The sequence below is a fragment of the Thunnus albacares genome, chromosome 9 (genome assembly GCF_914725855.1).
Source record: "Thunnus albacares chromosome 9, fThuAlb1.1, whole genome shotgun sequence".
NCBI lineage: Eukaryota > Metazoa > Chordata > Actinopteri > Scombriformes > Scombridae > Thunnus > Thunnus albacares.
In genome coordinates, this window is record NC_058114.1 from 9332792 (window position 1) to 9349519 (window position 16728).

Here is a 16728-nt window from a genome sequence, read left to right on the forward strand (position 1 = left end):
ACGGAACAGGACTTCTATTTTTATTACCAGTATGTGGTGTTATTAATTCACTTAAGAAATCATTGCCCAATACTGATCCTCTCCATTAGCCTCTTGTACAGCCCTGATAAAAGCTGTACAGTGACACAGTTAATGTTAAGTGGTAATTTATGAGGAACTTAACCATCACAGGTCAAAAATTTGTTCCGTGATCCCAACATGTTGCTTTAAGCCTGTACAGCAAAGATTGACAGCTACAACAAGCCATACTCAGATAATTTAAACAAAGTATCAGTCCTTCCTTCTTTATCCGTCATCATCCATTGTTTTATCCATCATCTGAAACAGACAGATTTTCTAGAATAGTTCTGTTTAAAATAGATGGTGAAAATGTTTCCTTGAGGCTAAATGGTTGAGTCAGGGCTAAAATCATCTCTGTCAAAACCCCGCTATGTTTTGACTCCTCCAAACCGTTGTTCTCTTTCCTTGAATTGAATTGCTGAGGAAATGGGCTCTGTTTTCTCAACAATCCTCCATTCTTTTTGAATTTTTTTTTGTTTTGTTTTTGTTTTTTTGTGGTATTTATATTTCTTCGTTGTCTGCTGTAAGGAGAAATATGACTCCAGTCAGCACATGCCCCCTCAAAAACTTAGATAACTGTACAATATCCTCAGCCAAAATGGATATATTTCTGACTGTTCCTACACAACTTTTGTCATGATCTTTACCTACTAATAATGTTGTAATGGCTGCAAAATGTATTAGTAGTAAAATGTCCCCAAGCATTTGTTGAAAATTGAATAAAGTGGTAGGAAAATAAATATTACATTATGTTAAGGTCCAGAACTTTTCACTAATTATATTGACTCATAGTATAATAACTCGAGTTATTCCTCTAATACTTAATAGCTATTACATTTGCCTCCCCCTGATCTTATGTCTTCAGCTACTTTACTGCTCACAAAGTAAAAATCACTGATCAGTGTAGTAATGTGATGTTATTAGGCTGGATGACAAATCCAGAACATTTTATATTCCTCTATATATTATATTCCCTATATTCCAGATTTGAACATGCTGCTTTTTTAAACCTATAAAGAAGAAAAATGACTCTCATCTCAAAGTCCTTGTCCTCGAAGCAACACTTCAAGGACAACACGACACACAGTTGCAGAATTTTATGAGTCAAAAGGAAACTGATGTGGCGTAGTTATTAAACCGCTACTAGAATGCTGCAGTTGTCACTTCCTTCTCTGTGAACAGGGACTTTTTTTAATGTTTTCAGGGCTACTTCGTCCTCTTTCACTTCAATACCTTACTTACATTTCTCACACACAGCATGTTGAGAGCTAGTCAGTTTGTTTATTTAACTGATCATTACCTATGTAATTGAAATTATAGTTCATACTAACAAGCATTTGTCAGATAAAGCAGTTCTTTCATATCCTAGAGGGAAAGATTTGACCGTACAGCTGATATTAGGCCCACTCATAAATTTTCAAACATGATCACAATGCTGTTTGTCAGACATAAATTAACACTTTTATCGTTTCATGTAATGCTTTGCTCTTCTTCCTGCAGGTGAGTGCCAATGGCAGTGTCCTGCGCAGTGAAATCGTGGGTAGCATTAAGCTCAAAGTGGTCCTGTCAGGGATGCCTGAACTCAGACTGGGCCTCAACGACAAAGTGCTGTTTGAAATCACAGGCAGTAAGTAACGATGAATCAGTCTCAGTGCCTGCAGGTTTTCATATGTGTGAGTGCTTTTATTAGGAAGCAATACAGTCACATTTGAAGTGAGCTCGACCTCAATCACACTCAGCAAGACTACTGCAGTCAAAACCTAGTATATGGCCGGACCGTGTATGAAATGCTAGAGGACTTTTAATTTGAAACAAAGGATACAGGAAGTGGCGACACATGGCAACACCTGGCCGAGGGGAGTGATGAAGTTACAGCCCAATGGTGTAACTTCGTCATTCAGTCAGTCAGTCACTCACTCAGTCATGGACATTCACGTTTATAGGGCTTGCCCTGCTGTTGCGGTCCAGCCAAAAAAGATGGGAGAGGAGAAATCAGAAAAGTCAATGTGGATAATTTAAAGGGGACATATCATGCACATTTCCGGGTCTATATTCTGTGGCTCTGCTGGAATATCTTTGCATGATTTACAGTTCAAAAAACTCCTTATTTATCTTATACAGGCACTTAATGCAGCTCCTCAGTTCAGCCTCTGTCTGAAGCAAGCCGTTTTAGCTCCTGTCTCTTTAAGGCCCACCTCCCTCCCCCACTCTATTATGATTGGCCAGCCCCTCAGCAGACTTCCAGTGGTTCTGGGGGCTACGTAAACAAACAGTGGTAGTCCGATTTCGCTTCTTTTTCTTGTTCATTACTCGAAATGTCTCAAATCTCAAATACATTCATACATGTTTGAGCCTGAATCAGATCAGAAATATGTCAGTGGACAACATGAACAACCCATGGAACAACCTTAGTAACAACCTTAGCAACAAAGGCTGCGTAACAGACGACCATGGGTGGGCAGGCACTAACAATCTGACATCATTTTTTGACAGGGAGCATGTAAACTGTCAGCATGGGATGTTTTCTTGTATTCTGAATGAAAATATTTCACCCTAAGAATACATTTCCAACCTATGTTTCAAAAAACTGCTCGAGTAAAGCTTAATTGCCAAAAAGTCTTCGCAAATAGGCAATTCATCGGTGGAGGAGTAGTTTCCTGTTCGCACTCACCTTGAACTCATCCTCACACTTCTACATTTACCTCCTCCTTCTGTCTCACTCCTGCAATCCCACACTTAGCTTTCCTTTCATCCTTCCTCTTCCTTTTCCTCTCCCCCTACTTTCCCAATTTTCCCTCAGTGTCTCCCACTGCTACGTCTCGCCTTTTCTTGCACCTTCCCTTCTTCCTCCTTCTCCTCCCCCCCCTCTTTTGCTTCTTCTTCTTTTCATACTCCCCACCTACTGATCCTTACAGAAGGGGAAAAGGCTCCATCACTGTCTAGCCTTTTTTGCCTCTGAGTTAATCCTCACCCCAGGCTACAGCCGTGCAGATGAAAGGTGAGGGTCTGTGAATATCCTGTATATGCAGCCCACAGTCCCCCCGCTGTGTGTAGCAGTCTGGGAAATAACATATCCTCAGAAATAATGATCAGAAATAATGATCAAACAACCACACAGAAACACAGATACAGAAACACACACTCACACTGCATGTTTATACAAATATTAAAATAAGTTTTGTACTCTCATCCTCAGAAGTTACACTGTTTAACATATCATTTCACAGCCACTTGGTTGATTATCATGTTTGCATGAGCTGCACTTTTTATCACAGCTGGATGCAGCCAAAATGAGAGCATAAATCATTTAACACTGCCCTCTGCTGGCAGAGGCCAAGAACACAGGTAGCTGAGATAAATGTCATACTGCATGTTTTATTGATTGTTCAGATAACTGCTGATTAATTTCAAATTGGTAATTTTAGCAACATACTGTAGCTCACTAAAAGCTATTTTTTAGACATCATTCAGCCAAGTCTAACATTGTCGGGTTTTTTTTTCTTTTTATCTGAAATTTTGAGGATCCACAGCTGCTCCCATGTGACTTAGGTTAATGGTAACTATTTCAGATCAGATGACTTGTGTGTTTATTTTAATAGGTTGGTCAGTGGTTTGTGATTGTGGAAACATACCCCCCCCCCCCCAGAGATGATAGAGAGACATATTCAAAAGGTTCTCAGCCTGTATGAGATGAAATGCAGGCTATGTATTCTCTGCCCCCAACCTCCAAATGCTACGAATTGTTTATTAAATTGTCCCTTTGGTCATGTATTTTATTTGTCTTATACTCCTGTAAAACTTTTACCAAATGTCAATATAAAACAGTTTCCTGTGTTTGTTTTTGTTTTTTTTTTACTGTGCAACAGCAGACAGAAAATAGATTAGGTTCTCCCTGTCTGCTGCTGTGTATTAAAAGCACGGAAACAGGTGAGAGCAGCCTTAAAGGTGAACCACAGGGGACATTGCTGCATCTTCAATCCTCCCCTGACATGTACACACACTCACACACACAACCACACACACCTGTCTCTTCCTCTGGCCCCTCAGGTCCTAGCAATGTCCCACATGACCTTTCCTCCTCGTCTTGTCTTCTTGATAATACTGCATGCATGCGTGTATGTATGTGTGTGACAGTGACATAGGAACAAACATAAAGAGAGAGAAGCAGTTCTAAAGGGCTTCCCTGCTTTTCTTGTCCAGGAGCGATGTGCTCTCCCTAGACCTGACCTCAGCCAGTCCCCAATCACACATCAGGAAATGTTGTACACACAAACATGCACGTACGCACACATGCATGCATGCATGCACACATGCAAAAGCGAAATCAATAGAGAAGCGAGCAAGTTAGCCACATCTGTAAGCACTGGCATGCATAAACCTATGCACGTACACACACTCAAGAGAGAGAACAATGAACAAGGAAGCTGCATACACAAATACACACACACACACACACACAAACACACATTCTCTCAGACAGACCTTAGTGCTGGTCCAGGGCTGCATTCAAAGCAAGTGGAGCAGGCTTTAGCTGATTGTTGAATGGGGGATTTAGCTGAAGGCCCACAGGCCCACACTCATTACAGCAGTTTTCCACCACTCAGCACCCTCCATTAACCACAGAGGAGGAGAACGTTGGGCTTCCTCCAGCAGATTACAGATGCCACTATTAAAGCGGTTGCACTTTTAACTGCCTATTGCAGTAGAGCTGTACTCTTGCGCCACCCTTGAGAGGCATTGTCTGGAAAAGTCTTCATTATGTTCGCGAACAAAATAACACAGCAGACACAATCTGCTGATTTTTGTTTATAGCAGCCTCTGTAGCACTCCAATTAAGTATTAGAGATACTTCGCATGTTAAAAGGTTTCTTTCAACGTCCAGATCTCAGTCAGAACACACCAGTGCTGGGTTGATCAACAGAAAATTAATCAACATATTTGATCATCAATTAATTGTTTGACATATATCAAGCAAAAATGTCAATTTACATCATATTAAATTTAACATGTTTGGGTTTTTGGACCAAAGGTTGAATAAAACCAGCGATTTGAACACATTACCAAAGGCTCTGGGAAATTGTAATGGGCAACTTTAAATATTTATAGACTAAATGATTACCTGTATTTGATTAACTGTAAAATTAATCAACAGATTAGTTAAACAGATGCAGCCCTACTATAGCTTTAATTAATGCCTGCTTTAATTCATTGTATCATTATCTTCTGAAGATTAATATCTCCTCCTGAGTTGACCTATGTCTGGCACACTGATATAAATGGTTGTGTACTTTTCAGTCACATTATCAGTGATTTACTGTAGTGGGAAACACAGTGTGACATCTCCCACTGGCACATACTTCCTTGTAGATGTACTTCATGAAATAGGCTCATTATAAAGACCTTTATTTGCATAGTCGTTGGTTTGATTTAACGAACAATAAATTAGTGAGTTGAGTTTTGACAACAAATTAGGTGGTGATATTTTTTTTTTTTTGACAAGGTAATAAAAACACTTCTTACAGACGGTTAAATAAAAATCTCAGTAACAGATGTGTGCTTTTGTCACAAGTATTTTTTAGGCCGATTATACAATATTTATTTATTTTGTTGTGTGTGTGTGTGTGTGTGTGTGTGTGTGTGTGTGTTAGTGTAGGTGTGGGTACGTTTTTGTGAGGCAGCTGAATGAGGTTCAGTGGGGGAGAAGATGATGGCAGCAGGTTTTGAAGGCACACTGCATGTGTGCTTGTGTGTGTATGTGTTTGTGTGTAGCAACTAAATAATTGTACAGTGGGGGACAAGAGGAGGACAGATGGATTTGGTAGAAACTGTGTGTGTGTGTGTGTGTGTGGGTGAGAAAGACTGAGTGAATGTTTGTCGGTCATCATTACCTTGACCTTGATTTCCCCAAGGCTGAGTGGAAAGCTCTCAATCTTCTTTGTGTATTTCCGTTTGTGTGTTGTTTGCGTGTGTGTTTGTCAGGAGAGAAGAGTAAGACAGTGGAGCTGGAGGATGTGAAGTTTCATCAGTGTGTCCGTCTGTCACGCTTCGAGAACGACCGCACCATCTCTTTCATCCCCCCCGACGGCGAGAGCGAGCTCATGTCCTACCGCCTCAACACTACAGTGAGCAGGACACAAAAACAAATCTAAAACACACACACACACACACAAACACACACACCACCTGCATACCACCTTAACCAAGAAAATACTTCTTATTTTTCTCACGTTAAGTTGTCTTGAATGTTCATATGTCAAAAGTTTGACTGGCACTCTATATTTTTTTCCTCCTTTTCATTGCACAAAACATACCAATAAACACGTTTATGTTCATGCACACAGTGTACACACATTCATAAACAGTTGCATCAATCATAGACTGACAGGAATATTGGTAAATATTTAACTACACCCACTTATCAAAGATATATCAGTATCAGCTGGAAGCATATGCTGGCAGATATGCAAATATAAGTTGCATTATGTAAATATAATTTTTGTGTATTTTCTTAGTTCATGTTTGAAATAGTTTGGTTGCATTTTGTGTTTTTTGTGTATTTGTTGTTGATTAAAATTAAATTAAAATAATGACTTAACCTCAAATGACGTTTACAGTTCAGACTTTATTGTCATCTTTGAGAGCAAACTTTATTGCTAAGTTTCCCGCCATGATACAGATCTTTTTTACAACTCTTTTATAACCAAATTTTTGTTTTATTTTTATATTAATAAAAACACAAAAAAAACAAGACAAATATCTGCCAAGTGAGTAAATCTCATATTAGTATCTTGTAGTTGTGTAATAATTGAGTTAATGTTGATCGTAAATGTAGTAGTGGTAATAATCATGCTAGTATAGCTGTAATAGTTAAAGCATTAGCTGTAATAATAATATTAAAAGTTAGATAGCATTGAGAACAATAAGAGTTATCAGTAGTAAATGCAGTAGTATTGGAAATAGTGGGAATGATAATAGTGGTGGTAATACTGAGGTCAAGTGTCTCCAATATACAAACACAATGTCTCTCTCCCTCTCTCTCTCTCTCTCTCTCTCTCTCTCTCTCTCTCTCTCTCTCTCTCTCTCTCTCTCTCTCTCTCTCTCTCTCTCTCTCTCTCTCTCTCTCTCTCTCTCTCTCTCTCACCCCCATGTCCGCTGTGTGCCACATGGGTAAAGTGTGTCGTAGTGATGCACTTCAGCTCTGTGCCTGTGCCCCTCTGACCTTGTCCACTCTTTCTTTCTCTCTGACAGGTGAAGCCTCTCATATGGATCGAGAGCGTGATTGAGAAGTTCTCTCACAGTCGTGTGGAGATCAAGGTGAAGGTAATGATGAGTGACACGCAAACATAAACACACACATACAGAGTACCATGTCCTTACATCTACAGTAGTCCCTCCACTGAAACGTATTTAGTATTTATGACACATACTGTACATCTCAGGTGGATTACCACAAACAATCTGTCAGATGCAAGAAAGCCACACACACAAAAAAACCCCCCCAAAAAACAAAAAAACAAGCTGTGGTGTGCACAATCATGAAGACCTTCTGGATTTAAATTTTGATGTGCATGCTTTTCTTTGTTGTAAAGGTCTCCGATGACGTTTGAACTTTGTCTTCTGTCAGGCTCGGAGTCAGTTTAAGAGCCGGTCCACTGCCAACAATGTGTCCATTCTAGTGCCAGTGCCCAGTGATGCTGACTCACCCAAGTTCAAGACCAGCACGGGCAGCGCCAAGTGGGTGCCCGAGAAGAGCGTGGTGCAGTGGAACATCAAGTCTTTCCCTGTAAGTGTTGAATGTCAACAAAATATCAGAGATTATAACCCGAAATACAGTCACAGAACAGTGTTGTTATCTTGTTCTACCGCTATCAGGTTTTTATATCAACATACTTGAACCAGTTTTGGCATCAGAAAAATGAAGTTGTATTTTTACTATGACAAATTCAAGACAGCAGCCATTTATAGCATCATGATTGACCTCCCGCATACACATAAGCAGACACAATCACATCTCATCTGTCCATTTTTTTGTTGTTCCTGCCCGCCAAAAAGACAACTCAAATGCATTTTAAAAAAAAACGTATCGAGCCTTAATTCAGTCGAGGTTCCCTGTATCTGTCAAGTTCTGATATCTCCTCAGTAATTCATTATACCTCCAGCCTGTCAAGGAGCATTAAGAATTGCTCTTACTAGTGATATATTGTTATCCAGCTCCTGTGTGACTCCGCAGCATATTTTCCTCTGTCACTGTCAACCTTTGAATGCTATAAAATTGCATATTCTCACAGGAAGCCATATTTAACTTGTAATGTTTGATGGAGGTTCGAGGAAACAAACATGAAGCGGTGACTTGTTGTGATAAGGGATTGATAAAGACAGCTCATCCACAGTCCACCAGCCTTCAGCTTTTTACAATCCAAAGCTAAAAAAAAAACATTACACTCCCTAAGAAGGAAAAGTATGAAGTTTTCAGAACTGTGTAGATATTTAATGTAGTTACTGTTTCCATAAACTATTGTATAAGCATAAATATATCTTTTGAAGATTTCTCATTTATTAGTTATCGGTAATAATAAGAAATAGATCATTATGCTCTTTCTGTCATGTGCTCTACTGTAGGCAAAGGATAGGTATAATAAGGTTTTCCATATCAACTGTTAGTTGCAAGTAAAACTTTATTTAGACTTTATTAAAGTAAGGGTTTTTTAAAAATAAAAGTGTTGTTTTTTTCAGATTAGTAACTTATTCCAACCAGTAAACATGCAAACTCACTGCTCATGTGACGTGTTGTACAATTGCCAGCCTGAAGAATGATTTACCAGTTTTATGTTTTTAAAGTCAAGGTATGTTTGGCGTGGTTTAATTGATTCACTGATTCACCTTGATAAGACATGAGAGTTATCTTATGTTCCCATGGACATAAACTTTGTTTTGTTTTCTGACAAAACAGCCGTGTATTAATTGGAGTCTGACACCTGGGAACAGAATTCATCAGACAAACTAAACTAGACAAATTGTCTCATCTGAAAGGCTTTGTGAACAACATCACTCTCAATGTAATCAGATCAGATGCATTAACAGTGACCTCTTTTCTGTGTGTGTGTGTGTGTGTGTGTGTGTGTGTGTGTTTTGTGTGTGTGTGTGTGTGTGTGTAGGGTGGTAAGGAGTACATGATGCGGGCACACTTTGGGCTACCCAGTGTGGAGAGTGATGAGCTCGAGGGAAAGAGACCAATCACAGTTAACTTTGAGATCCCATATTTCACTGTGTCTGGGATTCAGGTACAGTAGGTCCCTTTGCTTACAACTATTACACAGTCTGTCTTTAAGCCTATTTCCTTGTTTTTTCTTATCTGCAGTGTCAACAATGCACTGCTTCACATTCACAAATAAGTGCACTGCAATGAGGATGCAAATGGCCGTTACTAATAATAGTGTGAATAAATACAGTAACTTATCAAGTTGTTGTTTCAGATCTCATACACTTTGGCACAGCTCACTCTCCACTGAGAGCTGCAGCAGACTGTAAATCTTATGATACAGGAGAATTTGCCATAAAATGATGATGATGATCAAATTTTACAGCAAATTGGAGTATAAAAAACTTTAAATGCTTAAATTGTTCTGTTTTGCATTTACATTTTCTGTGAGTGGGCTACTGGGAATACACTGAAGCACACAGACTATATAGTGTTCAGTAGATGTTTGTGTGTGTTTGTGTGTGAGAGAGTGAAATAATTATATTTAACCTGTCTGTATTCCCTAGGTACGCTACCTTAAAATCATAGAGAAGAGTGGTTACCAGGCATTGCCGTGGGTGCGCTACATCACACAAAGTGGAGGTGAGAAAATAACAGACTGAAACACTGTATACTAACACACTCATAACCCACACACACACACACACACACACACACACACACACTGCTGATTTTGAACTGGTCTAGAGAGATGTAATAGTTCTACTTATTTCTCCCCATACCAATTATGATGCCTCAAGTCAGAGGATCTGCCGATATCATCTACCAATCCGATACCAGTGCTCTCTTTTTACCATATTTAAAATCTGTATATCTGACTGTGATGAATCCATTGGGATCATTTTTCATACACTGTAACATGAGGTCAAGGACTGTGGTGCTAAAAAACAAAGTCGGCAGCCTGCATTTTATAATGGCTTTAACAAAGAAACAGTATGTAATGTGGATTGGTTGCTTCTAGCAGATTATGTTGTTGCATTTTTTGTTTTAATGCCCCATTATTTCTCTAAAATATTCCTGACTAAATAGGCAACAAGCAAAGTTAAAGTTTGGAGAGAAAAAAATCCTTATTATCATAATTATTATCATTCTTATTATCATTATTGATCAAGATTTAAGCTCTCAAAAACCTAATTGGTCTGCTTATCAGGACTGTATGAGTGTGGTTTGACCAGATTTGACTGACAGTGGCATCTCCCCCAGAGAAGAGCAAATTTTAAAACAAATGTTGACCAAAGCACTTTACTTTAAAGGTGTGAAGTTAATACAAGAAATATTTTTTCTTTATCTTGAATTACAAGTGTATGGTCCCTAAAAGCAGAGTTCTTTCAAGACCAAACCCATTAGCAACTGTGAGGTTACTGTGAGGTTAAATAGTTTTCCTCGTGAGATCAGTGTCAGAATTGGTCTTTCTGCATCGCTATACAGTTTGTGCCCCAGGAATGAACCCAGCTGCATAACATTCATCATATCCATTACCTGGCTCTATCACCATGAGCCATGGCCTCAGGGGCTTAGAATGACACCATGCCAAGGATAGGAACTTCACTAGCTTGTGGAGTACTGTATTAGTTCCTTTTTCAGACTAGTAAAATGTCTCTCAGTTATCCAAATTTGAATGGGGCTAGTGCAAAGTCATGAAAAGACAGTAAACTCTGTTTAACCAAGCTGGCACTAGGGATCTGTAGATTCAATCGCTGCCCTGGAAATGAACCCGTCTGCATCACTTCTGTCATAATCCAAGATGATACCAGGGGAGACAAGAACCAAGTGCTTATAAGTAACCTGAGTTTTTACCTTTTAAAACACATTACACATTCAAGAAGCAACATTTCTACCTCAAACACATGCTTGATTTTTGGACAGATGAGACATCATCACGTATAGTCATATTTAAGCCACCATATGTTGATGAGACTGCAGTAAAATCCTTACCATCTCACTAGTTTGAATGGGGAGGGGGGGGGGGGGGGGGGCAAAAGGAAATGATATGGAGATAGAAGCCCAATACCTTCACTGGACCACTGCCAGAAATCCTTAAGTTTCATACCTGCCATCCGCCCTAGGAATGAACCTGACTCTCTTACATCAATCATGTCCATTACCTGGCTTTGTCAGGTACGAGTCAGGAGCTGCAGAGATTGAATGATGCCACAGGAGGCTCCCAGGGTGGCACTCAGCGAATACCAAGGTTACTGTCGCCTTGCTGTAACATCAGCAAGAAGCAAAGGAGGAAAGGGGAAGAGAAAAGGAAGACAGAACATGAGTAAGAGTGAGAGAAAGAAGAGTGATGAAGTTAGGGGGGCTGGAGTGAAGGCTATCACCTTTCTCTTATTGTTACCATCAGCAACAGGGGGAGGGAGGGGGGGAGCAGACAGTAATGATCACATTTCACTCAGCACTACATGCAGACACACTCACACTGATTAAACAATACCTTGATACTGTAGACTTACTGTGCTGACTTATTAATGAGTGATGAACAAGCATTTAGCATTTAGCACAGGCATTTTCTCACTGGTTTGAATATGATCAGGCAGACTTAAGCTGTAAAGTGACACAAGGTGACACATCATTAATACTGGCGGTTATATGACCCCTGAATGCTCATGCTGTTTCTCATATTTCCTGAAATTCAAATACAGACTTCTACTTTTCAAGCGTCAATTTAAATGTGTTGAAACAATGCATTTGAGATATGTTCATAATTGGAAGTAATGCATTTTCAGGGGGTAATGTTCACCACATGGCCAGGGGTATGTGGCCACACATAGCACATAGCATCCATATTTGATTGTTTAACATATTAATCCACATACATGGGCGTTAATCTGTTGCTATAACAGCCTTCATCCTTTTGGGAAGGTGTTCCACAAAAGCAGTTGGGTGATAATTCCTGTCTCATAGTTGGTGTACTAGTTCATCCCAAAGGTGTTGGGCAGAGTTGAGGTCAGAGCTCTGTGCAACCGTTTCTTTGTTAGAGAGCCGAAGTCATAACGTCACCTCCAGGACAGTTTCTGTTTCACTAGCTTCTGTAACTCAATCTGTGCTCTCGTTGAGCTTCATTTTCATCAGTCTTTCTGAAAAAATGTGTTATGGGGGATTTCTTGTCTATATTCTAAAACAAAATTGACATCCACCATTGTACTTCCTATTAGAAGTTGAAACCTTTGTGATTTTGACAAAGTAAAAAAAAAAAATCATGAAGTTGTTAGCATACAAAAAACTACAGCTCTCACAAACATTTACCAGCACAGCAGTGCAGGTACTTATATCATCATAACTCAAGGTCATCCATAAACACTACATACACTTTCTTCTAAAGTTATTTTTTAAACTTTTGAGCTGTAATCTCTATTGTCTAAATGCTTCTACTCCATTCAGTCCTCTCTGTACTGCTGTTATCATAGACATGTCTGAACTAGCTGCAGCTCCTCAACACAACCAAGGACTCATTTTCACTTTTAAGGGGCTTATGGGAAATAGTATTTGATGAAAGCTGCTAAAACAGAAATATTGAATAATCAATGATATTAGAAAAAAAGTACCATAGGAGCATTGTCATGTTGAAACAAGAGAGGGGCTTCAAAATTACAAAGTTGGAAATGTTATTGTCTAAAATATAATTGTATGCTGTAGCATTAACATTTTACTAAATTGGAACTAAAGTGTTTTGTTCAAACCATGAAAAGCAGCCGCAGACCAAAAGGAACACAAAAATATGTGCACATCATTGTCCACACACTGGCCATGTAATGTTATGTTATTAGACAATCTTGGATACAAACATGATAATTCAGTACCAGATTTAGCTAATTAAAGACTGAGATTACGCTAATATTAATAATAATAATTGTAATTGTTAGATTGATGATTTTCTTTTGACGAGAGACTCTCTGCAGTAAGTTCAACCTACGTCTAAGAAATGACTATAGGTCATAAATATTGGTAATATGATTTAACAGAGCAGCTAATATTAGTGCAAATTTTGTTTAGGGATTTAATAGGGCTTATATTGGCAGTGATGTGATGTGCTGGGGGTGATGAGGGGAAGAAAGCTGTGTGTTAATGCTCCGCTGTTACATTTCTTGGCAGATTACCAGCTCCGGACAAACTAAAGGGCGCAGATGCTGCTAGACGAATGGATATTTTCTCTTCTGTCTGTCTTCCCCTCCTCTCCTCGCTCCTCTCTGTTTCTCCCCGTCTGCACGGGACAGCAGAGGACAAGCACAGGAGGACACAGGAAATTTCCCCCCTCTCAGAACAGAAACAAGACATTATCCCTTTCTCCAAGACACGCTCACCTCTAACGGGAAAGGCTTTTACATCACCTCTGACTTTTTTTTTTTTTTTTTTTTTTTTATAACGTTTTAATATGTGAATAATGAACTGATAACTTCATGATACTGTCTGCTTTTGGCAAGCTCTCATTTTCTCACTTTAAATGCAATATCTCTCGAGGTTAATTTAGAGCAGAATTTGGGGAACAAAACATAATTTTAAAATCTCATTTTCCTTGAACTATTCAGATATAACATTTGAAGCATCATCTATTTTGGGTACTCAGCTTGTCCAATAAGTTGTGTGACTTTCTTATGTGTAACATGTAAACCAACATATTTTACAGTTTAGTGCCAATATACAGTAACTGTGATGGGTCAATGTCAGTTTTTATTTCTCAAGAGGACATAATATTGCACACACAAAACCGTAATTTTCTCAAATTTGGCAAAACCACTACACCACATCTCTACACATCCGTCAACTTATGTAACTAAGAGGGATCTTAGTCTTTATAGGTATTGTCCTTAATATCCACTTCATTATATGTATACATTTTAACTTCGCTGATCCTCATCCCTCTCAAAGGCATATGTTTTACTGGAACCTCTATATTGTACGGTCATTGCCTTAAAAAATTGCCTATGTATCATTACCTTTAGCACTGTGAACATAATCCCCAGTGCACTGAAACTAACACGAGCGACCAGATCAATGATTAATAAGGCACAATATTGTCTGAGGCGTTGGCAGTGTAACATAATACCGTCGACACACTCTCATGGGGCCTGTAACCTTGTCCTTGTGCTCGAAATCAGCTTGCAGCTTTGAGGCAGAGACTGAAGGAATGAGCATGGTACAGAATATTTTGTCATATTTTTGCCTGTTGTTTATACTGTACTTGTTAGTCCCTTGTGGAAAATGCTTCAAAGGACAAGAAAAGACGGTTGAGGAGGGGGGGGGGGGGGGGGGGGGGGGGGTGAGATAGGACAAAGGTAAAATAACCTGAAGGGATTTCTTTGCAGAATCTGTGAATATTGACAATATGTTGAGGTAGTTGTTTTTCCCTGACTCTTTATTTTTTATATGTCGACCTCTGCAGGCCTCTATACTTCTTCAAAGCAGTTTATGGTGTAATTCATTCCCTCTCTTGTGCGTGCATTGCACCACTCACACATCAGTTCAGCTGCATTGCCAATAGCACAGACGAGAGTTGATTTATTGCATCTCTGCTGTTAAATACATAACTCTCTATTACAATCATTCCATTATCTTGTGTGGGGACGTATTTCGAACACCAATGAGGTTTTTAATAATTCTGTGTTATCATGTGTTTTCATTAATTTATCAACTACTGTTTGTCTATAGGAAGCAAAGGGATATATTTGGAAATAAAAACATGTTTTGTATCTTGTTTTGGAATACTAAGAGGATTTTTTTTGTAATGTCAAGACTGTTTCACCACATTGTAGTTGTGGAAAAAATAGTATGAGGTGCAGCTCTGTAATGTAGTTTGTCAACAGTATCATTTGACAGATCTTCTGTGAGCTCTCTAAAAATATATAATCCCAAATGGAACATATTAGCATACTTAGTTTGATTAACAAGATACCCTACAGCGATGCTAGCAGCTCTGTGAGCCTCTACTTAGGCACAATGGTTCTTTGAGCTAAATGCTAACATCAGCATGCTAACATGCTCACAATGACAATGATAACATTGTGATGTTTAGCAGGTATAGTTACTATGTTCATCATCTTAGTTTAGCATTTTAGCATCCTAACACAAATTAGCAGAATAGCACTAAGCACAAGCTGAGGCCTATGGGAATGTCACTAGAATGTCACCAAATTATGGCACTATGAAAAGTCATGAGATCACCAAAGTTATTACATTTCACCCTGAGGGGGTCATGAATGACGTGACAATGTCATTGTAATCCTTAGAGTAGTTGTCAAGACATTTCAATCAAAACCATAAATGTCAACCTCAAGGTGGCACTTGAAAATTAAGAGGATCACTACAGTCAGTAGGATTCATCCTCTGAGCACTATGGAGTTCTGTTCAATATCTGTTGGATTATTTTGTCTGGACCAAAGTCATGGACTACCAGGCTGAGACCAGACCGCGTGGTCTGGTCTCAGCCTGGCAGCCTATGGCAGTCATTAACATTAGGCTAAAAAAAATCACATCATGGGATTTCTAACATTTACTTGGAAAGCTGTGAAACAACTGTGATGCTTTGGAGTTCAATACCATTAAATAATGCTTGGCTTTTGCTTCATTTTACAGACAGATATATAGCCTACCTTTGACTGCAAACAAATTACTTAACAACACATTGTCCCAATCAAGTTTGAGTATGAGCAGAATACATTTGCATAAAATTTTTCCACCTTTACAAGAGAGATTAAGCTATTGGTAAATTGTATACTATTAAATAGGGGTAATGCCGTTGCAGATAGATACATTTTAATATGTACTGTATTTTAATATGACTTATTTAAGTGCTAAACATGTATGTTCACCTTTTATAAGAGTAAGATTAAGACTACACCTACAGAAGCTATATGACAGCCAAACTAAAACTGAACTTCAACATACTGAAGGCACAGAAATGCCAGATGGGTACACATTTCACATCCTAAAGATATATTTTCAGTAGAGAAAATATATGAATTCTTTTCTTGGACTTAGAATAAGTTATAGCAAAACACATTTGTCTGGTTTGTTGCCCATGCTGTTTGTGTTCACATCACATTTTCTCTGCTTTGGCCTGACAGAAAAAGCTTTGAATCCTTTCCTCCCACACAGTCTTCTCTCCTCAGTATCAGACCTGCCTCCTTCTTCGCTCTGCTCACCTCTTTTTGTTGTCATGCATGGATACACAACCTGCCATTGCTACTGTACACTGTAGGTCAAAAGACAGACTCATGTAAGTGAGGATTACAGGATTTCTGTGTGTTGTAAAAAATGCAGCGTGAGCCTTGCTTTTTTTCTCTGTGTGTGAGAGACTGGTGCTAGTCTATGCCAGCCCCTGCAAAACGCTGCCTTGTGCACTGTGCCTCCAGTTTGCTGTCCGTCATCACACCAACAATGGTTAACTGTTTGACCCCTTTTGTCTCAAG

The 16728-nt window shown here is 39.0% G+C and overlaps 1 protein-coding gene across 1 annotated transcript in view; it reads left to right on the forward strand.

Annotated features, from left to right (window-relative positions):
* The window catches only part of ap1m3 (adaptor related protein complex 1 subunit mu 3), a 31150-nt gene extending 16136 nt beyond the window's left edge, over positions 1–15014 (forward strand). Inside the window, exons 6-12 of the mRNA XM_044361435.1 lie at positions 1561–1687; positions 6040–6182; positions 7309–7380; positions 7685–7843; positions 9216–9341; positions 9826–9901; positions 13415–15014. Coding sequence (XP_044217370.1) covers positions 1561–1687; positions 6040–6182; positions 7309–7380; positions 7685–7843; positions 9216–9341; positions 9826–9901; positions 13415–13437 — 726 coding nt within the window. The 3' untranslated portion in view covers positions 13438–15014. The remainder of the gene's footprint in view (positions 1–1560; positions 1688–6039; positions 6183–7308; positions 7381–7684; positions 7844–9215; positions 9342–9825; positions 9902–13414) is intronic.
* The last annotated feature ends 1714 nt before the right edge of the window (positions 15015–16728 follow it).